The 25,493-nt window shown below is 39.3% G+C and overlaps 1 protein-coding gene across 3 annotated transcripts in view; it reads left to right on the top strand.

Annotated features, from left to right (window-relative positions):
• arhgap36 (Rho GTPase activating protein 36) overlaps positions 1 to 25,493 on the top strand; it is a 112,628-nt gene that overhangs the window by 7,637 nt on the left and 79,498 nt on the right. The window contains exon 1 of one of the 3 annotated variants that reach the window (XM_084712523.1): positions 709 to 964. The exons of the other annotated variants lie outside the window; for them this stretch is intronic. Coding sequence (XP_084568649.1) covers positions 929 to 964 — 36 coding nt within the window. The 5' untranslated portion in view covers positions 709 to 928. Of the gene's footprint in view, positions 1 to 708; positions 965 to 25,493 lie in introns of those variants that run through there. 3 annotated transcript variants of the gene reach the window in all.

The following is a 25,493-nucleotide window of genomic DNA, read 5'->3' on the forward strand; positions in this document are numbered from 1 at the left end:
TGCTATATTTAAAATATTTTCACTGCTTTACCTGGCTGTCAGACAGTTTTTTTCTGATGGGAAACTGCCATTGTATGAGCTAAATATTGCTCTCTTCAAACAAACCAAACACCATAGGTGAAAATAGTCATTTTACCCCACAGAACACAGGAGTTGCTGGTCTGCTACTGCCTCAACCTCTTAGTTTGTTGTTTTTTTGTGTGACTTCAGTCTTTTAAAAGATTAGTTCAGATGTTACACAATGACACAAACTGATCGATCGGGGCAGCAGTTGAACAGCAACTCCTGTGTTGTGCAAGGAAAAAACTTACTGATTTGACCTTAATAAGAAAGTATATTTTTATATAATTTGGATGAACTGATCCTTCAAGCCTCAACGGACAACCAAAAATATATTTATTGAGCTTTAGTCAGAAATCTACTTCAGCCTCTTCTGTTGATTTATTAGTAATTGTCACTTGGTTGCTGTCCATTCATATATTTATCTGCCTCTCGCAATCATCCAATCAGATTAAAATCCACAAAGCAACTCAGTCCTGTTTCACGTCAGCCAATCAGTGAGGCTTATTGATACCAGTCCCACCCTCAACCCACACAGGAGCCAATCACTCACCACCACCTCTCTTTATCAACATAATTAGCTGCATCTGCAGCTGCAGACTGGTGCTGCCAGCATGCACCACCACCATCACAACCAAGACCTTATCTAATTCTGGTTATGGTGTTTTCTGTGCCAACCTGCATGTGAACATCAAGCCTATACGTCACTGAAACAGTCCGTCATGAGTGAATTAAAAAGAACGAAGAGATAAGAGAGGAGGAAGCTAATAGACAACCATCTCACCACGTTTCCTGTCCTCCTCTGCTCTGAGCAAATATAAAAGACAGAGATGATAAGTCTAACACATCACAAGACATCTCGTGATTGATGTTGGGTCTGCTCAGAAGAACACTTATTACCCAGGTAAGAATTTTATATAAGATTTATTCAGACTTTTCTGTTTATTTATAGTTTGTTAGTTAATGCGGTGGTTTTCAAACTAAGGTCCTTGGTTGTGGTACGGCAGTGGTGCCCAACCCTGGTCCTCAGAGACCCCTGTCCTGCATGTTTCAGAAGTTTCCCTGCTCCAACACACCTGATTCAAATGATCAGGTTGTTGTCAGGCTTCTGCAGAGGCTTGATGATGAGCTGATCATTTGAATCAGGTGTGTTGGAGCAGGGAAACTTCTGAAACATGCAGGACAGGGGTCCCTGAGGACCAGGGTTGGGCACCACTGTGCTATGGGATTCCCATCAAAAGGAAAAACAGACTATTTTAATTTTCTGCACATTTCTTGGAAGTTAGAACGGGAAAGGGAGGAAACAGGAGTGGCTGTTTTGAATTATTGTGATTTGTTGTGATCTAGTTTGATCAATGATTGATTGTGAGGACTTATGTTCAAGAAATGTTAAAAACAGTTACTCAGAGGGGATTCTTTCTCAGACTGGGGGTCCATGGTGTAACCTGCTCTTGACATGAAAAAGTTTAGGGAACTCCTGAGTGAATGTGTGGATTGTTGTTTAGCTCTGCTCACTGTGGGGTTAAGTAAGTAAATCAGATTATTTCAGCGTTCACAGCAATTCTGCCTCATAGAAAAGCTTATCATTTGATCTCTTACTGACTTGGCTACTTATATTTAGCGTGAATCATGCCTGTAAAACACATTCTCATCTCTTCTCTCTTCATTAGAATGTGCAAAAAGATTTAAAATAAGTGAGACTTCTGGGAAATAACAAAAACAGAACAAGGAAAGAAGCAATTAACTGTAAAACAATGAAGATGAACATAATTAAAGAAGAAAAGGGTATTTGGGATTAAAAGTATTATTGTATTTATAAATTGTATTGTTATGTAATGTATCACCTTTGTACTGTATTCCCAGACAGAAAAACACACTTTTTGAGTTTTTTTTTAACATTTTGACATGAGTTCTTTTTCTCACAAAAATGTATGACTCAGATTTTTTTTTTTTGCTGTAAATTTATGATTTTAGTCTTGAACATCAGTTTATTCATTTATTTCTCTATCTCTAAATGAATTAGGAAGGAGCTGTTTTTTCTTACCTCTGATTCCATTAGGATGATGCAGTTTTACACCTAGTATTTAGGATTTAACAGCATTGAATTTAGCTTCTGTCTAACTTTCTGAATACTGTGACATATTTGTCAAAGTATATGTGCATTACTGGTTTGTACTTTGCTCAGACTTTAAGTTTACTTAAAGAAGTAAGTTAAGAAATCTGCAGCGTGTGTGGAAATGGGTGATGATTTATTCTACTGGTGAGGATGTTACCTAACATGTTGGATTCTGGGCTTAATAACGAGCACCATGTGTTATAAGAGGGAGGGCTGAAGGCATGAAGATGGAGCTGCTGCAGTTTCAGAGGATGATGTCGAGGGCGTGGCTGTCAGTGATGAAAGCTGAGTAGAACCACGAGGGTGTGACTCGCTCAGAGATGGTGTATTGATTGTCGTCCCCGGGCTCTGGAGCCACATGTGTCTCTGCTGGTTTAGGATCAGATCCCACCTCGGCCTCTTCTCCAGTGTCACCTCCAGGTCATCTCAGGTTTCCCTCTGACTCAGTTAGAAAAATACACGCTCAAGACGGTGCTGTTTATTTCTGGTTTTTACCACAACGCGGGCAGGACAGCGAAGACTTCAATGCTTTGTGCCACAAAGAAAGTCAGTCTTGCTGAGGTAGGATGTAATTTATAAAGCTTTTTAATTATAATATTTGGGCTTTATATTGAGCAGCTTTAGTAAAAGTTGTACGATCATGACTTTTTATTTATTAATGCAATTTGGATCTCCCATAATGCATTCAATCTTTTTTTTTTTTTGCCTGGTTGGACAACTTTTGCTTCTTGACAAACTGCTTACTCATTGTTTTGTTGGCTGGGATTTCTGCACATGCATTTATTTATTTATTTATTTTTAGTAAACTATATAATATTTGCTGTCTGTCCCCAGCTCTTAATGTTCTTTTCTGCTGCCTCTTACTATAGTCTACAGAAGGAATTTAAAATAAGAGAACTAATACATCCGACTTCATGGACAGTTACATAAATTATATAGCAAGAGGCTCCATTGGCAGTTTGGACTTTTTTTTATTAGTGTTGTTGTCTCGTTTAATATTGTTTTGTCTCTAGGTGTCTCAGAGGTTTCTGTATGGAGCAACAGGACTCTAATTTGACCACTGAGACAAATTCAGATCTCATTTAAGACAACAGAGTTTTCTTTTAGATCTCACTGTTATCTGAAGAGCTGATTATTTAATATCTTTACAGTGAGACAAAAAAATGACATTTAAGATCTTCAGTTGGGCTCAAATAAGTGTGAGAAAATGGTCAAAGTCTCATATTGGTTTTAAATTGATCTCATTTATGTCTAGGGAACACATGCCAGACAAAGACAAGGTCTTATTTTGAACTTTTCCTTTCCTCTTGTTTTTTCTTAGAAAGTTTTATTTTGAAAGCACATGCAAAAGTGGCACTGACGCTAGAGTGTCATGAGGCCACACACCAAGAATGTGTTGGACTTTTCCCAGCATTATCCTTTTTAAATAAAGATGAAATTAGAATGAATAATAACACTGCTCTGAAATGCTTTTCAGTGGCTTCATACTACTTTTTTTAGAATTCAACTAGTCCCATGAGGCTTTGACAGTATTTCAGTGGCTAAGACTCATGGGTTATGGTTATATTTTAGCTAAAATGACAAGATGATCGAATCTTAAATCGAGCACAGTAATAGACACAATTTTACATCATGGATTCTCATGAAAATTGCTATAAATTGTCAGTGGCACCATGTGTGAGTTAAGTTATATGATTTTTAACATTCTTCAGAAAAAACCTGATCCTGGTTCATATATTTACAGCTTCTTGCTATGCCTCTCTGTTCCCTGTCATCTCATTTTTAAATACAGCTCTATTAGTTTAAACCCTGTAGTTGTTGTGTAAATGTTCCTTTTTAGTTTTATAGTAATATATGACAGAGGAGAAGCTGCATGTGGGGTGAAGGAAGTCACTCCAGGGGTCCTGTTTTGAGCTCCATTTTTAGCGCAAATTCAAACACGTGGGTTTGATTTCCAGCGGCTACGTTGTTCTAAATCTCCACCCTGACGGACACAAAAATAGCTCTCGTATTTTAGCGTTCATGTGAATCAGGTCTATGCACCCTGCACTCTGTTCCTCTCTCTGACGATGCCTTCGAGGTTTCTGTCTGTGGCATCTGGTGTACGCAGTCGTCCATGTGTGAACGTGTGTGGCTGTGGCGGCTTGTGAGCGAGCGCCGGTGCCTTCAGGGTGTCCTCGCAAACCGTGTGTAATCTCCCATCAGTGGTGCTCACAGTTATATAACCATCGTACAGTGGGTACTTCCCAGCTGCAGGTTCACAGCCGTCACCGCAGAAAAAATGAGGAAAATAGTTAGTTTTGTCTGAATCACTGGAGAACTGAAGAGCAGCAAGTGTTAATGTACTTGACTCTGAACATCCAGTAAATGACTTCATCAGTTCAGCAATGTTAGTTTCAGTTTTTATGCTGATCAGTGTACATCAGTGTAACAAGTCATCAACAGGTTTGATCTTATGTGTAAAGAACGATTACAATAAAACTTGTTTAACTGGCAAAAAATACTTGAATTGATTGTTCTGTGTGGATGTTTTTACACTAATGACAGAGTTAAAACTATCTATTTGGTTTGTCCATTCTGTGCTACTGTAGAAACATGGTGGCCTTCATGAAGGAGGTCCCACTCCTTCTATAGATATAAACATCTCATTCAAAGGTAATAAAAACACAGTGATTTTTATGTTCAGGTGATTATACACTAATGAAAACATATCTATGAATATTACACTCCATTTCTGCCAATAGAGCCATCTAACACACTGGACCTTTAAGAAAAAGCTTGAATAGAGGGCTAGAATATTTCCACACTGTAGTATTGCAGTATTTTTACTTTATTCAAACGTCTGAGTACCTCCACCACTAGCCGACATATACACTGATACCAATATATCTGTGATGAAGTGAGATCGTCTTTAGAAGTGATTTTGTGTGTGTCTTTGTGCTTAACACATGAAGGATATTCTGTACTCTGCATGGATGATTAAACCTCCTGATTGTAGGACTCTAGTTTTTATTATTAGACTATTATTATTCTAGCTTGTTTACCCAGAGAGGATTTTCTCACCACATGGAGAAGAAAGAGATTTGTTGCATGTTAGTTTTGGGATTCACAGCATTGGTGCTTTGTGCCATGTGGCGCCCTGACAGAGCAAAGACTGCGGCATGAATTTTTTTTCTTTTTAATCTCCATTCTTTTAAAGGGGTAGTTTGCATTATTTGAAATGGGATTTTACTTGTCTATAGTCAGTGTATTACCTACAGGAGATGGTGGTTGAGCAGCAGAGATGAGTAAGAGCACAGAAGCTGAGCGATGTTGGAAAGGTCAGCAACAAAATTTATTTTAACCACTTTAAAGAGGTCCAGCCAAAGATATCTATCATTTTTAAGAACACACTGTATTTTTCACTGCTTTACTTTGCCATCAGATGGCAATTTTAAGCAGAAAACCACCGTAATATAAGCCAAATATCACTCTCTCCATAACCAACCAAACTCCATAGTCAAAACGAGTAATTTTTCCTTGCAGAACGCAGGAGTTGGTGGTCTACCCCTGCCTTGATCTGGTCATTTGTTTGTGTTATTGTGTGACTTTGGTGAATCTAAGCTAAACCTTTGGTACACTGAAGTGATCTATGTTTAAAGCAGCCACTTGGGATCAAATATATGCATTTGAGTGACATAATATCATGTGTTTTCTCTAAGCCACTTTTCCTCTAAGCCACTAAGCCATTGTGGGTTTTTGTTTGGCTTTGGTGAATCTGAACTAAACCCTTTAAAACACCAAAGTTACACAACAACACAAACTAACAGACTGAGAGCAGCAGACAACTCTTGTGTTCTGTGATTCGCTGATTTCACCTGTGGAGTTTGGTTGGTTTGGAAAAAGTAATATTTAGGGTTTTCCATCAGAAAGTGGTGAAAGTATTGAAACTATCCCTTTAACTGCTTTATTTACTTGATTTCTTTTATAACACATCTAAACTGTCCCTCACCTTTCTACTACTTTTGATTATTGGGCAAATTTTATTGCTAATAATGCTACACATATTCTAAAAGTTGAATGCATAAAGTTTACTTGTTTACATGATGTTACTTTTACTTCTTTTACAGGCTGAACAAAAAGCCATAACTCCCAGTATTGTTGATGTTTCCTCTCTGAAGATATGTTATGATCGTTCAGTGCTTTGGGGCAGTATAAATCTTAGTTGTTGCTTGTGCAAAGAAAGAAAGTTTAGTGATACAAGCAGCTACCAGTGTGTAGAGTTGGTGATGTGGTCGAGAGGCTTGTTAATCAGTAGCTAAAGAGACGCCAGGCACTCTGTGCTCCGGAAACGACAGATAACATCTGTGGTTGTGTGTTTTTAGCATGTGCGTGCATGTGTTTGTGGATGCATGACGCAGCCATTCTAAAAAGACATTTGCATGTTTTTATAGGTGTCTGTCTGTGTGATTTCTGCGTGTACTTCTTGTCCTGGGAAGACCTTTATTGAGTTACGACAGGAAAACCACAGGGTTCCCACTTTTGAACCCTCAGAGTGTTCATTCGTGTAAATCTGAGGAAAAGAAAACAGTGGAAACATGGACAAGGCTCTTTCCATCTTTTTCTCTCTCCTCCTGTCTCACTCTTTTGCTCTATCTTAAAGGGACAGTTTGGATTATTTGCTGTGATGTTGTATGAGGCACTCATCCATCGTCAGTGTATTACCTGCAGTGGATGGCTGCCAGCACAACCCCAGTTTGGAGAAACAGCAGGAGTGCTGATGTATGAAGCTAAGCAATATATTGCTGTGGACAGGGACAGCAACAAAAGATTTTTAGACACCTAAAAAATGAATGTACGTTCAATTATACACTATATTTAGAATATCTTCACTGTTTTACAGCCTTGTCTGACAGGAAACCACCATTATGAAAGCCAAGTATCACTCTCTTCGCAGCCATCAATATTAAATATTATCCTATCTTAACTGTTTGGTAATTAGACTACAAAAAAAAACTGTTAAAGAAAAATGGTTCCTAAGTCAGTGTTCCTATCCTAATTAAAATACAAGCATCCTAATATTCCAAAATCTTAAAGAAGCTCTAGTAATTTTAGGATAACCATTAAGACGTCCTAACGTTCACTTTTCCTAGCGGTTTTCCTAACTGAGATAAGATAGGATTCCCAAAGTTAGTGAGGATTTTGGAAAAATCCTATCTAAACTTAAGATAGGAAGGTTCTGTAATACCACCCCAGACTCCTTTAACAAAAACAGTCATTTTACCTCACACATTTCATGGGAGTCATGCATTATTGCATGACTTTGGTGAATCTTGACTGACATTTTAAAATAACAAAGTCACACAATAACACCAACAAACTGACTGATCAAGGCAGCAGTAGACCAGCGAATCCTCTGCTCTGCAAGGTAAAATTACTGGTTTTGTCAATGGAGTTTAGTTGGTTTGGAGAGTGTGATATTCAGCTTATATAACGGTGATTTCCTGTTGGAAAAGGCTGACTGATAGCAAAGGAAAGCAGTGAAAATATATATACAGTGTGAAAATATAGTGTATAAATAACCTCATATTGTTTAGTTTTTTTAATGGGCTTTTTTTAGATGGCCAAAATATATTAAAATGCAACCCCACTTCAAAAAGTCCAAACTTATCCTTTAATATTGTGTGAAGTGAGTCAGTAATTCCGTCATTAGAGAGCCAGACCTGCTTTTCTTTGTATCTACCTTCAAATTCTAACTAACTTATGTTGCTCTTGGCACCTCAGTGATGCACCTCCATCTTCACTCACACATGGAAAAACAGTGCAAGGTAAAGAGCTGCAGTGTCAGTCTGTCTGTCTGCGTGTATCCATCTTGCTTTATACGCCCGTGTACATCTGTGTCGTCCTTGGCAGCTCCATGTGTGCATGTCAGCGTTCAGACTTGGTGATGGATCTTCCGCTGGTTGGCCACGAACGTCAGCGTCTGGCTGATTTACTGACTTCTGAGGCTGGAGGATCGTTCTGGACCTCTGCTCACATGGCAGGCTGTCTCTGACAATCTCCGAGATCCTGACTGTAGTTTAGCCGTGTCGCTTTGGGGGTTTTAGTCACAAGCCTCGCCAGCCAGGGTTGGAATAAGTATTCAGATCCTTTAGAAATACTCCATGTTAGTGTTTTACTATAGTATTTGATGTTTTTGGATTCATATTACTGCTTCATTAATGTGTATGTTGTATTTTACTGCTGTATCCTAACCACGTAACTTAACTTTTCATTAGGAAAAAGCCTGTTTTCAGCTTTGCGATGATGCATTTTCCAGCTCATTCATGAGGGTTTTTAGTACACAAAGCTTAACAGGTTTCACTGGACAGGAGTAGTATGAGACATAGTAATCTGAAAAGTAACTAGTAACTAAAAGGACAAATGAGGTGTAGTAAAAACTACAATATTTGAGTAAAATGTACTTGTTATAGTACAGTGTTTCAAGTTTTTTTGCAGTAACTCTGAGCTGCTGATTGCTGCTAAGCCCCACCCCTTTTTGCTCCATGCTTCAATAGCAGGTGAGCAAGGTGAGCTCATCTATGTTGGAAAAAACAACAAATTTTGAAGATGGTTAAAAGATGTTACAGACCTGCAAATCAACATATAGTCATATCTCAAGTTAACTTATGTTATAAAAATGGTTTGCTAATGATTCATGGAAATTGATAGATTCAGTGATTACTAATATGAGCTTTGTAAGTGCTAAGCTAATGTTACTTAGGTTAGCAGTACATATATAGTCCCAATTTACGCACATAGCATATCAAATTTCAGGAAATAGAAAAGTTGACCAAGGTTCACCTCTTGGAGCGCAGTGAGAGTGAAACCTTACTGCACCTCAGGCACCCGCAAGAGAGCGGTATCAATATTCATATTTAACTCTTGAACAGAAAACAAATACCTGTTTCCTCAAATGATAAACTATATCTTGGCATTATGTTTGCTGTTTACATAGTCAACATCAACAAATAATCTGAGGAGAACAAAGCTAACCATAAATCTATTGTTTTGTTTGTTTGTGTAACCATAGCCTAATATAGCGTTTGCCATAAGATTCAATTGTTGTATAAATACAAATAAAACAGCCGTATTGCTGCAGCTTCAGTATTCTCATGTTTTAATATATATTCTATTATATTCTATGTAAGACTAAAATCTATCATTGCACAATAAGTTTTGACAAGGTTTTTTTTTATGTCACTAATTGTTTAATTTTCAATTTTTGAGGTACATTAGATAATAGGTGAGATATGCCAAGACATTACTGGGACTCACTGTGCGACATCAGCTTTTTAAATCCCACTCCGTGCTGTGCTTACTAAACTCTGCTGTGAGCAGTTTCCTTGGTTTTAAGAAGATTTGCCTTGTCAGGTTAATGTTATCTGTCCAGAAATCCACTTCTTAATGTGACTTAGTGCTGTTACACAAGCAGCAGGCAGCATGTCAAAGACGAGGAGGGAAGAGGAGAGGAACTTTCCAGGAATTTATTCTCAAAGACGAAGAGTCGTTGTATTCAGATAGATTCAGTGAAGAAGTTACAGTTTGTGGTTGTCTCTAAAGACATTTTAGTAAATGTAGTGCATCATAAAAAAAAACCCAATTCAATGATAAGCACTAAACTGTATAATTTGAAGCCATCACATGACAGTTCTGACATGACGGTGTCAGTCTGGAGGATGTCGGAGGCAGCAGCGCTCCCTCATCAAAGCCTCAGTTGGCATTTTCCACATTTCCTGTCATGTCCCTGTAGAGGAATCCCCGCCCGCCCCTAAATGGTGCCCACATCCCAACACGCCTTTCATCCTAAGATGGATGGTCGTGTCCGGGGTTGGCGAGGTCAGAGCTGTCACCATGGTGACACTTCCTTTTACCTTTTGACTCTTATGATGCTTAATAACATGGCACACTTTATCTGCATGCTTGTTGCACACTTCGATCAAAGCTTTATTATTCTTTCATATAAGATTTTAGGGTGACGATATCAGAGAAATGTCAACATTCAAATTTGACACTGAAGATCACTGGTCCGCCTGGTCTCACCAAATTGCAGTTAACAGCATGCCTTGTCTGAAGACATTTTGTGTGCTATCCCAACACCGTTTTTGCTTTTTGCATGCCCTTTCACACCATTTCGTCTGTACTGACGTCTGCAGAGACGGTGTGTCATTTTATGTGTGAATGTCCTGGAGAAAACAGTTTCTCCAGCTGCTCCCAGGTCTTTGAAGAGCTTACTTCCTTTCTTTCTGTAATTGTATTGCGATGTGTAATGTAATTTTCTTTTCGTTAAAATGGATTTTATAAAATTGGTACCAAAAAAGTACTGTTCAGGAGCCGGTGTTGAAGAAAACTTATTGGTATCAGTGTATCAACATTTTTTTTCTGCACCAGGTCACCAGGTGACCCGCAAAACTGTTGGGTAACGGGTAAAGAATATATTTATATAAATTGACACGGTAAAAATCAACTAATTGTGGGTGGCCAGCAAGTGAAAAAATATAACATGATACAATGTTTTTTTTTGTCCTTAGAGAAATTAGAATTAAAATTAATGTGTAGTGTTTTTTAACATTTATATTCACTAATATCAAGCCTAATTGTAGCCTTTATTGTGAAAGGCTACAACAGAACCTTTTGCCCCCAAAACAATTTCTGTCAATCTCTCACTGACAGAATTATAAGCTGGCTGCTGGCTTAAATGGACGGCTTAAAAGCAAAAGTAGCCAGTGGAGGACACATCATCGAAGGCCACAAGTGACACGGGTGTGGGTCGGGTTGCAGTTCTTGGTTCTGGACGGGTGCAGATTTGACCTGGAGATAATTGTTTGGGAGGTGCGGGTGCATCACAGTCTTCCCAAAAAACTTACTAGTTTTTTAGCCTTAAGGATGACAAAGCTATTTTGTTGTTCACGTCGTTGGACTTGTTTACAATATCTGTCCAAGGACTGTCGATGGATGATGCCATTCCATTGTTCAGACAGTCTATTATTCCAAAACCTCAACAGTTCAATTGTACCAAAGCCATTTGTCTGACACTCCATGATCCTGAAAACAAATGGCCATGTTTTCTGGATAACAGGCTGTCGGACAAATTGGCTTTCGTGGATTTGGTATAATGGACCATCAGAACAACGGGCAGTCCCCAGATGTAAAATGGCCCTGTTACATTCACAGTTAAGTTTATAAATATTGACTTCCCCTGTTAAAAAAATCAGTAAATGAAATGGTATCAGTTAATTTGGAAATGTACTTGTCTATAGTCCACATTTATGGCTGCTACCTACACTGTAATAGTAAATGATCAACTTTGTTTATAAAGCTCTTCTCTAACAAGATTACAAAGTGCTTTGTAGGAAAAAAAAAACCAGCAGATAAAAACAGAAACAAATAAAAACAACACAGGGATCATAAAACACCGGGGGATAAAATAACTTTTTAAATAAGTTTAAAAATGTAAAATAGCAAGAGTGGGGTGATTATAAACATAACAACATATTAAATATTCCTCTCCAATAAAAGAAAGTTAATGATGCAGTTTGTCTGATCTCAACAGGGGGCCAAACAGGAGTCAATAAATCCTTGTTATAATCTGGATCAAGGACATTTAATGCTTTAATAGCGATCAGTAGAATTTTAAAATCAGAACATAACAGGCAGCCGGTGAAAGATGGTTAACTCTGTTGTTAAAATTTATGCAGCAGAATTCTGCACCAGTTGGAGTCTGTTAAAGTGCTTTGAGTGCATGCTTGAGGTGGCAAAAAAATACATTTATGACTTTATGATTTTTTTGGATTTTTACTGAAGTATGAGGTCCTTCTTGTATGCTGTTTGCTCATTTAAAGGGCCAGTGTGCAAAATTTTACAGCTTGCAAGAATCAGTTGATTGGCGCTTAGTTTTTAGATTTTCATAACACGGGTCTGTTGAAACTAATCTAATTAGTGTGCCTTGCTTTGTGTTTGTTTTGCAAAGTGTATAGAACCTAATTGATCGCTTTGGCTTGCATCATTGCAATCTTGTGTACTGAGTATCTGTCTATCATAAACTGTTACTTATATTGATATAGTCAGTGTTTCACTGGTTAAATTCAAAATTTAATTTCATCTAGATGCTTTTTTTACATGCAAAAATGTAACAACGCTGCTTGTTTGTCCTCTTCTCTCTGCTTTTTCCTTCATTTCTGCTCTGGTTTAAATCACTGTCGCAATAAATAAAGCAAAAAAGTGGGAAAAGAACACTGGATCAAAGGAGGTAAAACATGAATTCCTCACATGAAGCTGAACAGAGAAAATGCTGTCTGACAGAATATAAAACATAGCGCTGTATGCTGTCATGCTACAGCATGTCTCCACAACAGCAAACGTATGTCAAAGTGCCACAGAAGCAGATGGCGGTTACATCACAGCTCCTCTCTGTTCCGTCCTCTGGAGGGAGGGAGAACGAGACGAGAACAAACGAACCTGTGGCTCATTAACGCCTTGTTTCAGCATTTTTCCTAACTTGATGTTTAAAACACTGTGCCCAGTTGCAAAAACCCACTTAAACTGAATCTCCAAGTGTTTGCCCTTAGCTACTCAGGTATTCCCTAAATGCATCCTTAGTGACCATTTTCCTCGTCATAACAGTCCCTTAAACGTGAAACAATTTGTGGGATGTGAGACAATGGTGATTGAAGAGGAGGAGACACCAAGACACATTTTCAGGACAGAAAAACCCACTGGTCACTTGTTAGAGATGATAGATTTATACTCACCAGATATTGTTGACTCTTGATTTTTCTTCTTTCTTGCTGTCACAGTATTTTTTTTTTCTTCATCACTTCATCTACAATTCATTTCAAGGCAGATTTCTCACACTGATTTTGTCAGTTAGCATTAGCTTACGTCTAGCCACATCCTCCGCTTGTGTATATTTTCATGGCTGGATTCAATGTACTTGCTTTCTATATTCTTTGTGGAGAAACACATTCTTATCTTCTGTCCAGTTTGACTTTTTTTTTTTTACATTTTTGAGAGCTGGCTAGCATAGACTAACTAACTGACAATAATGATCGTGTCTGGAACAGAACCTGAGATTTGTGAAACTCTTTTGCATGTGCACCTCATTTAGCACAGTAGCACTCCATGACACCTTACTTATTTCTGTTTTTTAAAAGATTTTTTCAGGATTCGCCCACAGTTTGGTTAAATTTAGGCACAAAAAAAACCCCGCGGTAGTTGTCTTTTGGTTGTGGGTAGGTTCAGGAAAAGACTGTGGTTTATGTTTAAAATAGGCCCTTTCACAGTTTAAGAAAGGATTTCTGGCAATGAAAAGGATGTGTTGTAGAGGCAGCGAGTACTAGAAGTACTAAAATGACATCAGTGAAGTGTATCCATAGTAACTGAAGTCCATTTGTGCTATATTATGACCATAACTGCTGTGAAATCCTTAGTTTTCCAGAGGATTTATGCAATGCTCCTAAATGAAGCCCTCAAAACAAAGTTTAAAACTTAAGGTGGTTTATGCACCTGAATGTTTCTAAATCGAATCCAGTAATAGGTGTATTTTCGTGTTTGTTTTTCAGTGTGTTTGTGTTCAGACACATGACTGATTTATAACTTGAAGTGAGACATCCTTCCTGTAATCGGGTTTAAATAGAAGTATTGAAATGCAAAATTCAGTGAATTCTGATCCTTATCTGATAATGATAACATACCATTTGACTTTGTGCCCCACATGGCGGTGAATCAGTTATCTTGTGCTCTGCTCATGGTCGTTATCGAACATCTCAACTATCTTTACTGAATAAAGGCGGCAACATTCTGCAGCAGAAGCAATGTGATGCTTGGCTTCCAGCGTCACTGGGACTGAGCCTAGAGAAATTATCATAGATTAGAGTCCACTAACCACTCGTAGGAGGCTACAAGCGTCTTAAGAATGTCTAAAAGCTGCAGGAGGAACCAAAGACTACATGTTTAATTTAAAAATGACTTGTTTATGTTCATTTTCAACTCTATACTTTTATCAGGACCACAGATGTTCTTTGTTAAGTGACCTTTGATGTAAAATAAGAAAATAAAACTAAACTAAAACACACAAATTATATCAACACTTGATTTGTGTGACATTTTTTGTTATCATTGTCCTCCCCTCTGGCTGAAAATCTACTAATATTTTTTTTTTTTTTATTTATGGTGCGTACTTGATGTATTACCCAAGTCTGCAGCTCCCCAGAGCTTTAGGAAGCCCTTTGGTCTATTTTAGATTATTTCGATTTTTTTGGCCCATAACTCCAGTCTGTATAAAAACCTTGTTTCCAGCAGCAGCAGGCAACTATTTTCAGCCCTCGTGAGGCGTCCCGCTAGCTCACTTGATAGAGCCTGTGCTCCATGTACGGAGGCTGAGTCCTCAGCAGCGGATCGGGTTTGGTTCTGACCTGTTGCCCTTTATTGTGTGTCACCTCCTCTGTCTCTCACCCTTTTCCTTTCCCATCCATCTCCAAGCTATACTCTCCAATAAAGGCCAAAACAGATGAGAGAGAAAGAAAGAAAAATTGTTGGCCTGATTCTGTGCAGGTCTGGCTTATATCAATTCCTGCTGAACAGGTGAGCCAAACCAAACCAAAAGGTGAGCAAAGTCCAAGTGGCAGTACTGCACAGGCTCTGGTTGCAAAAATCCAAGATGGTGACCTCCCACAATGCCAAACTCAAGGCCTCAAAATGCTTGTCCATATACCAGCTGGTGACATCATTTGTATGCAGACGCTTGTAGATACACACAACGTACATTCTGCATTTGCTATATTTCATAAAGAGTCATTAATCTGCAGAAGCTCTTTGATCAAGATTGAGATGCACTAACAGATGCATTATTATATTCTATTAAAGACAAAAAGAAAACTAACACTCTTGTTCTACTCTTTTCTTTCTGGGACATCAGTGTGAGAAAATGATCATTGAAAAAGTGCTTTGATATATTTTTCCCCAAGCCAGATTCCCCAAAGTGTTCTTCAAACCAAGATCATCTCTTTGTTCTATCAACTTGCAGAGTTGGGGCTCAGGACCTTTGGGAGACGAGATAACAGCCCGTCTTTTAAACTGCAGGAGGCAAAAAACATGAATCACCTTTTACTGTTTGTAACCTTGTCGACATGAGTTTCATACACGCTCACTCCTCTGATCTCCTTTGTCTTTTTGTCTGCGTTACTTCTCTCTGGTCCTTGTTCTGTGATCGTGTAATGTTGAGGAGGTAATATGTGAACATGCATTGAGGTAGGAAACAGGAAGATAAGAGCGAGTGATCAAAGAAACAGGAAGTGAATATTGGCAGGGAGCTGTTGTCCTTTGGGTAGAGTGGTTGAGCTTTTTAGGAACTGCAGTGACTGTCTGTTCACCACTTTGGTGACCTAATTAACATCAGTACGTTAGCAAGCTGATGTTATACATCAAAGCACAGCTTCTCAGTGTTGCTAGCATTCTTGCGGTTTCCTCTCTAGGCTACTTGTGGGGTTTTTTTGTTTCTTTTTTTTTTTTTACCCCGAATCAGTCACTCACAGTCACAACCCAAACCACAGAAAAATGTGAACGACTTTGACCAAGATTAATATTTCAGTTCAGCCTGAACTGTAATTTATGTTTAGAGCTAATTAGTAAATGTTAGCATGCTAACACACTAAGCTAAGATGGTGAACATAGTGTAAATGTTACTGTATCACATCAGCATGTTAGCATTGTCACTGTGAGCAACTTAGCATGCTGATGTTCAGGGGTGGAAGTAACTAATTACAAATACTCCACTTACTTTAATTATGTAGTTTTTTGGGGGGTACTTCTACTTTTATGAGTAGATTTTTTAAGTCTGCACTTTTACTCTTATATTAAGTATGCATTACAAGCTGTAATCTACTTAGTTACTTTTAAAATCGTAGCTGAGTACTGAGTGCAATTTGAATTAATATCTAAACATGTCATCTGCATTTTAGTAGCCAATAAGGTGATCTGATTGCCAATGGGCCAATTAAACAATGATATACAAAACATAAATAACAAAACAAAACACTGAGGCAACAAACATTTGGAGTAAGATGTTTATGATTAATCATTAATGGATTAATTGCTGTCAAGAATTTAACCAATTAAAAATGTATTCATGGATATTTTTCAATAGTCATGGCAGTAATTTGCACCTCATTTGACATTGTTTTGAGTCATTTGTTGAATATTGCCAAAAAAAAAAAAAAAAAGAAAAGAAGGAAATAAACCTGCCTTGTAACTTATAAATTATGGAAATTTTATTGTGGGATTTTTCAAACAAAATAAGAATAATGATGTAAAAAATTATCAGTGCCTCTAATATTGCAAATCATATCGCAATTTCAGTCAAAAACAAATTGCAACAAATTGTAATTAAGCAGTTTTTAAAAACATTCAGCCCTAGTTGTCGCCCATAATGACAACCCAAACGTTGGATGATGGCAAAAACTTTAAGATAAATATTTCAGTCCAGCTTCAACTGTACTTTGTGTTTAGCACTAATGAGCAAATGTCAGCATGCTAACACTGTAATGGTGAGCTAATGGTGTACTGTCATGCTGAAGTTGACATTTGTCCTCCTCACTGAGTCTCTTGTGTGACTGTAGACGATTTCAACACACGGCGGCAGAGTAGCTTATCACCTTACTTGGCGTGCATCAGGTGACGCGAGTATTACATGAAAATTGATGCTTTTATTGAGACCTGACATGTTAAAACACTGGGAAAAAGAACACCATTGTAGTTAGGTATTTTTAAGCATGACAACCTGTAATGACAGGTTAGCAGCAGTGTGAAGGCTTGCATAGAAAACAAAGGGTGTAGAGTTTTCTGACCTGCATCAGATGCCACTGGTTTGTGTTCCCTTTTGTCTTGTTTTTTATAACCTACTTCTCATGGAAGTATTAAGTGCTCTGGTTGTAACCTTACACCTGGTAGGATTATCTAACGAGAGAGGCTGGCGTCATCATGGACTAAACCTTAATACAACTTTCTCTTTCTGACGTTGTTTAGAGGAGGGTGGAAGCTGTCAGGCAGCGACGGTGGTGATGATGATGGGCGTCGATGTGAACGTCCTGTTTAGAGAAGATGAAGAGACAGAAAGAGAGCCTCGTTATCGATGTCCTCGCTAGAATCTTGTTTCCTCTGTCGGCAATGGCATTTCCTCTTCTCCTTTCCCAAAATCCTCTGGGAAACGCAGAGAAGGAGAAAGGGACACCAAGAGATGATGGGAACGAATACAGCTGGTCATATTTTAAAAAGAAAATCCTGAAGCAGCTGTGCGGTAGAGGAACAAGGTGGAAAAACTGAGACTGTGAATAGTGCTATACAGGTTCATGTTTGACTATCCTGTATTTAGTGAAGATAAAGAGAAGTGGATGAATTAGGTGGCTGACAAGCTAAAGTCTAGTGTTTTGTTTATAGAGGATGTAATGAATGAGGATGAGAATATTGCACTGTATCTATTGCATTTGGACAGGGGCAGATCCTGAGACATTAAAGGTAATGTTTGTAGTATTTGTCCATGCTGTTACTAAACGCATCCGGACATCAAAGGCTAGCGCTTTGGGTTTTTGAAACATCCCAAACGCAGCAAAACCACACACTTCAAGTGGATAATAATTGATTATTGGAAGAGATTATGTTTCTATGAGTATATAAATGATTATTTTAGAGAAAATGTTGCTTATAAAGGGTGTCAAAAGTATTTATATATGCTGATTTAATTGTAAGCAACCACGTTTTCTTGGCAAATGAAGATTCTTTAACTCAAAAACATTACATTATTGTTGCACATGCAGCCATTTCTTGATGCATTCACTTGCATGCTGACTTGAGTTTTGGTTCTTTTACACTTCCAACCAGCCACAACTTTTCATTTATATTTTTGAACTAAATCTGTCCAATACTGGGCTGCCACACCATGTCACCCCTCTAGATCCACCCTTACATTTGGGATTTACTGCCTTAAACAACAGACTGGCTGACATGAGGCCTCCATGTTATCTCTGCTATATTTAGCAGCAAGTTGGATTTATTTTTTGTAGTCTTCGTACCAAACTGATTTTATTGGGTAGCATTTTTGGCACCACTTGCTAGTTTTTAAATATGTTTGTTTCAGCTTTTTACTGCGGAGTCTGTGGGGATTGACTCACTTTTAGAGTCTCAAGTGACCATTTGAGGAACTGCTGTTTTAACATGTAGTGTTGGCTTCATTTTTCAGCACTTTAAGTTCAATCAGGAGAGACTAAGAGTAAAAGGGAAATGGTTTATTGGCACATGCATGACATATATGAAACATGAACAGTCTTTGGCGGTTAGACCCCATTGAGGTGAAACAATATGTATATACTATATGTATATATATATATAAATGGGGGTGATGAAGCTGTAGAGAAGAGAACCCCCCGGGGTCTAGACACTGGTGGTGGAGGTGAAGAGGTGCGAAGCAGAGACTGGTGAGGTGAAGTGGCTCTGGACTCCTGCTGCCTGGACCTGAGGATTGGAGGAGAGGGCGTCCGGGAGGATCGAGGTGAACACCGTGTGGCTCTAGACTCCTGCTGCCTGGACCTGAAGACTGGAGGAGAGGGCTTCAGGGAGGATCGAGGTGAACATCTTCTGCTACCTGGGTCCAATGACTGGAGGAGAGAGGGGTGGAGGAGGGTCACGCTACTGACTGAAAGACAACTGATGGAGCAAAGACAGAGGCGATTTAAAGTTTGGCAGCAGCAAATTGACTGGCTATCGCGACCGTGGCAAAATCTGATTGGATAGTAAAGACGAAGGTGAACGCCCACAAACAGCTGATTAGAGGGAATAGAAGGGGAGAGCTGGAGTAAAGGAAATTTATGAATGAAGGCAGTGTAATAGAAGGTCTTCCTGATTGAACTTACGCTGAGCTTCATTTCAATCAGGAGAGACTAAAAGGGAAATGGTTTATTGGCACATGCATGACATATATGAAACATGAACAGTCTTTGGCGGTTAGACCCCATTGAGGTGAAACAATATGTATATACTATATGTATATATATATATATATATATATATATATATATATATATATATATATATATATATATATATATATATATATATATATATATAAATGGGGGTGATGAAGCTGTAGAGAAGAGAACCCCCCCCCCAAAAAATAATAATAAGAGAGGATACTCAGATTAAATGATGCATCCTTACCTCAGTAGACAGCACGATTCTAATGAGATAAACCATAAGAGTTAGGCACAAAATAAAAATGAAAGCACAACAAGCTGAAAAGGAGATGGTAGTTAGCAATAAGAAATGCGATCAGAATACAATGGACTGAGTGAAATAGGCAACTAGGATTGTGCAAGCAGAGGTGAGAGCGCACGGCCAATGTGGGGTCTACCGCAATAGGCTGCATGCGAAGAAGGAAGTAGAGTGACTGAAGGAAAAAAACCTAAACCCCCCCCCAAAAAAAAGAAGGCAGCCACGGAATGGCTGAATGACCAGAGGGTCGGTAAAAGGAAAAGTATGCCTGAGGTGAGGAGTAGTAAACACTGTGATGAGGACTAGACAATACTGAAAGAATGAACAAGGGTGATCTGGATAGGGTTGGAAGAAGGTCAGACCAACTAAAGAAATAAAGGTGTACGATCAAAGAAACAGACGGGGATGCACAGATAGGCGACGCTTGTAGCCCAAGACAGGATAGGGAGGCAATGCCGGCATTTGGCCTGGTCATTGGAAATAGACAGAGTTGCAGCAAGAGGATTTTTTTTTTTTTTTTTTTTTTTGAAACAAAGGATAGGGAGGCAATGCCGGCATTTGGCCTGGTCATTGGAAATAGACAGAGTTGCAGCAAGAGGATTTTTATTTATTTTTTTATTTTTTTTTGCATGAGGTCCACTGAACAGTTTTCACTTGACTTGAAGAAAGACAGGATAGGGAGGCAACGCCAGCGATCGCCTGGTCGTTGGAATAGACAGAGTTGCAGCATGGAGGTTTTTGCATGAGGTCCACTGACCAGTTTTGCTTATCTAGAATGAGATAGGATAGGAAGGCAATGCTTGCTGAGCGCCTGATCGAATAGATGAGAATGGAAAGGTACAGAGAACAAGATGAACGCTGAAATTGCACAGAAGTGAAATAGAAAAGATGTATACACCATGCAAGCACCACCACCAGTTATATGTTGTTTAAACTGAAAATAAGAGTTCAGAGGTATTTGATTAGCACACAGCACTGATGTCTGGATAAATGTAGGACGTGAAGCAGAGATGACCAGCAGCCTGGTTGTAGCAGGGATGAGGGAGAATGCCTTGATTTGCATAAGAGACAGCTGAAGAGGCTGTCCTGAATTTGCTGTGGATACAAAATCCATCATTAAACATTAACGAGAACCTTCTTGAAAGATAGTAGACCCACATTTGATAAGGAATTCCCTGAGTAGGAACAGTGGAGAGTGAGGATAGTGATTGGTCAAATTTTATATTTATTTAATTATCTATTTATTTTATTTATTATTATTTTATTTTATTATTTATTATTTATGTATGTATTTATTTATATTTATTTATGTATTTATTTATTTATTTATTTATTCATTCATTCATTCATTTTTTCAACGATGCCACACTAGCATGCGCCGCCGCAATAAGTAACAGGACTTGACGGTAGTGATGAATGAAACCAGATCTAACGTAATGACTATATTAGGGTAAATGATTTAGAAGGAGTAGAAAATCCTCTAGTTCCAAGAAAGCTATAAAATAGTAATGAATACTGCGTCGAAAATTGCATATTGAGAGCTATAACACCTACACGAATAGAACAGTGAACGGACAGAGTGACCGGGTATACTAGGAGAAACTGAACGCTCTTAACAACACTTAGCCAGGTTGAAACAGTCTGGGGAAGAAGGGACCTTGGGTGGAAGCCTTAGCAGGAACTGCTGGCACCTGGGCAAAGTCGTCAGAAAGTCTGGAATTGATGGGAGAGAGCATCAGCTCAAGAGTTAGAATGATTAGGCATGTGTCGGGCAGTGATGATGAAGTAAATGATGAAGACTACGTGATGCTTCTCAGGACTTAACTTCTTTTTACTTGTCTATACAGCACTGAAAGGTCTAGGCCTAAATACATCTGATTACTGGTATGAAAGAAGCAGACCCCTCAGATCATCTGGAACAGGTTATTCAGTATTCACAGGATCTGAACCAAGCAAGGTGACCAGCCTTACTTTCTATGCTCTCCCTTGTGGAACAACTTCCAAAATACCTGAGATCAGCTTAACTATTAGCTCGTTAAAAAACAGGGCTTAAACACTATTACCTACTACAGTTTACCAATGAAGTCAATATGAACCTTTTATTTATTTATTTATGATATGCTGTTGCTTCGCTTATGTATGCTTTAAATGCCATCCCCATAATGATGTAACAATATACTTGCTTGTCTTAATGAATTCAAAAGCAATTTTTTTGATTTCTAAGATCTGTAAAGCACCTTTAATTGCCTTGAGTCTGGATGGTGCTATATAAATAAAGCTGCCTTTGCCTTGCCTCATGATGGCATGATCTCTTGAAGAGGAGCGCACTATATTGATGACGCCGACATGATTGACGCATAACACTGAATGCGTTGCACTTCCTGCAAGCCCCAAAACCTGGCATGAGACTGAATAAATATATCTCTTATAGCGCAGGGTGCGATCGAAACTGGCAGAGGAGGGAGGCCGGTGGCAGCGACCACTGCCTTGAAGAAAACACTCCCGAAACTACGGATAGAGCCGCATCCGTGAAACCCCCCCCACCCCCCCAAAAAAACTAAGAATCAGAGGACTGCGCCAGCTCGTTAGAGGGAGCGCCAACCAGCGAACTAGCATGAAGACATCATGCAGACGGAGCGCAGCCTTCGTCTAAGAGACAAACCTGCAGATTGGCACGGAGGACGCCATATCCAGGAGCTAAATAAGGGCGACTCTGAAGATGACGCGCTGACGAAGATGAGAGGCTCATGGAGGGAGAGAACTGAACTTTTGATATGTATGACAGCGCAGGAGGAATTTGGAAATCATGACTGTAGTTCTCTAAAGGGAGGACTGGACTCACACTGATTGCACTTACCTATCAACATAATTCCCTAGCACCTGAGCCCATCAACTTATCATTTGATGGAATTATACATGGTGTAGGAGAGAGAAAGCTCAAATGTAAAGGCTGGTCGCGCAAGAGACGGGGCCGGAGCGAGGTGCGGACGGCCGAATAATAATTATCCTTCCTTAAGTATCTTGTGCGCTATACTTTACTGAGAAGGCTTAATAAACAATGTTCCTTCCATACAGACATAGAGGTCGCTGATTAGGCCAAATAGCATAGTTCTGCCTGCTCTCCGTGTAGACTGACAGATACATGCGATATATGCAGCCCGAAAATAATAATGCTCAATAGATAATCTATGATCAGCCGGGATCAGCAGTTTTGAACACAGCAGTAATGCTTCCTGTGGCCATGCTTAACGCACTCCGGGGATGCATGAAAAGGCTACCCGAGATATTGTCTACCTGGAGAACTGATCTCATGGGCTGAATATATTTGGTGCTTGAGTTGCATACGGCCTACCTAGGAGGGTCTGGAACGGCTGAAGCCGGGGAACCTGAGAGGTTCTCGTAGCGGAGGGTGACTGCAGCATGGGGCCTGGCGGCGCAGAGACGCTGAGGAGCGGACGGGTTGAGGCGGTCTCCGGTGCTTGGAGGCGTGCGTCGATGGCATGAGTAGAGTCGGTAGACTGCAGGAAGGAGGGCAAGGAGTTGTCCACGTCGCCTGGGATAGAGGAGAGGAGGGAGCGGAGATCGAGGTGCAGTGGAGGCCTCCTCTCAACGCTGAGGAAGCCTGGTTTCCTGGTTCTTAGCGGCCGTGAGCACATGGCGGGGGCCGACTGACGTTGAATCTTGCCCTGGGAGCAAACTCTGATGAACACGGCACTTGTTCGGCCAACTCACGATTTGGAAGCGTGCATGCCCGCTGCAGGAGAAACGCTCGATCACGAATATGGGATAAGAAGCTCGTCCTCGTCTGGAGGCCATCAGAAGAGAGGGAGGAAGTCGGGGCTGGAGCCCTCGAGGGAACTGAGGTTGTAGTAGGACTCACTTGAGGCGCACCAGGGAGCAAATGGTGAGTAAAACAAGCCAGTCGCGCTACTGATTCCTGATTGAACTTACGCTGAGCTTCATTTCTCCTACACACTTGGAAGGGAAGGGTGAGAGGAAGGCTTTTGCAGTCTGCAAGTTCATTGCTACATGCTGCTAAATCCTGGTCATTTAACTACAGCAAGGAACTTTACAGCTTGGCCAGATTATATCTGTTCTCCACCTCAGAGGCCAAAGTGTTGGGAGAGTTTGATGTTGGTCGATGCCAAAATGTGTGTGTCAAAGTTCACTGAAGTTGAATTTGATGCAGAAGTTGATGTGGATTTACTTTGCTGTTGTGGGTGAATCTGGTGATTGCTACAGGTCCTTTCAAATAAACTGAACTCATGTCATCAGCCCTTTAAAAAAATCTATACACTCATGTCTGATTGGGTGAAGTAGACATATAAGTAAACAACACTCAGGTATCTGTTGATCTATGAAATGCTCTCTGTTTGGCTCTCTTTTATTTCATGGTAAAATGAGTCAGATGACATTAACTTAACCTATTGGACTGTAATTTAGGAGCCTTATCTCATATTCTCCAGACTATCTACTGATAAAGAAGGACTCTGTGACCTATCCTGTCTCGTCTTTCTCCAGGAAAAAACATGATTAAGTAATACCTCTCATCTCCAGCTAACTGTTAGGTTTCAATTGTGCACTTTGAGCTTTAGCCACGAGCCATAAAATGAAGTCCAAAGACTTTTAATCGGCCAAATACATAATCAAGTGTTATGAATTCTGTTGCCAAAATTGGGGAAACGGAGAACATTTAGCCATTTTTCCGAAAGAACAAGCGAGTAAACAGAGTCATGGTCTGCTGGCTGTTTTCTGTGTGCTTCATCACACGTTACAGGACTTGGCTGGATGCTCCGTCACGTAGCAGGGTGAGAAAAGTAATCCACAACCCTCAGCACAGGTAACTTTATATGCAAGAACACAACATTTACTGCAGCCCCAGGTGTGTTCTGCTACTATATATATCTGTGTGTGTGTGTGTGTGCAACTATAATGGTTAACTTCACACCTGACTGTGCACATCAGGTCAGGAGCTGGAGCAAGCCGAGAGCTTCAGCAATACATGTGTCTGTAAAAGAGTGGAAGTAATCACATCTACTCCTGTTACTGTAATGAGCAGCTTGTAAGGAAGTCATTTCACAGTGTTGTGAGGTTGTTCAGTCAGCTGACTGCTTTGTGTTCTTTGTCACAGAACAGCGAGGGACACACAGCTGCCTGCAGTGTTCCTATGATATTTCTATGATCATTAAATAATGCCTGTGCTGCTGAAAAAACGGCCCCGGACCAAATCATCTCTGTAACCAAATATTTTAGGACTATCTTGTTTTTAATTTTTGTTTTTTATTCAGCTTAGATTCCAGAGTGCGTTTGCCCTAGATTTTATCGTGTTTAAAAATGTTTTCTTTTAATGTAGTATTTATTATTTTTAGTTTTTGTTTTTTAATTATAGTGTGGGGGACATTTGTCAGGGGCAGGATTAAATTCAGAGTAGATATTACAATACAAACACAATAACCCAGTCTCAATAAACATCTGCACCGATGCCTCGGCCAACGCTTGTTGGCAAATTGTACTAAACTGAGAAGACTAAAACTAAAACTTTTATTTTAATTCATTTTCTAAGTACGCAGTATAATTTCAGTTTGTTTTTGTCTGTTTTAAATTCTAGTTTTAATTTTTATTTCAGTTAACAGAAAATGTTTTTTTCACACCTAGTTAAGTTTTAGTTTTAGTTCACTATATAGTTTTATAGTTTTCACTATAGGGTTGAGGTTAAGTTGGGTTAAGATTAGCAGATCACCAACTGGTTGTAAGAATGGTTGAAAAGTGAAAGAAATCACATTTGATCAGATTTCTTGTAGTTGTACTCAGAGCAAAACATGTTGCCAACATTAAACACTTTTTTAACAGACTTATCTTCATGTCTCTTATATATTAATATATATTTTCCAAACATGTCTGGGCAGGAAAAGATGATTTCCTTGTAATGTAGGTGGAGGACAGACAGAAAATATGATCTGTGTGGAATTTGGTGTCCAGGCTCATTTAAACATGCTGGAAACTAAGTTATAGGATTACATAAGTAAATATCTCTGCATTA

Source organism: Lutjanus erythropterus, chromosome 23 (assembly GCF_056507025.1).
Source record: "Lutjanus erythropterus isolate fLutEry1 chromosome 23, fLutEry1.hap2, whole genome shotgun sequence".
NCBI classification, from domain to species: domain Eukaryota; kingdom Metazoa; phylum Chordata; class Actinopteri; order Lutjaniformes; family Lutjanidae; genus Lutjanus; species Lutjanus erythropterus.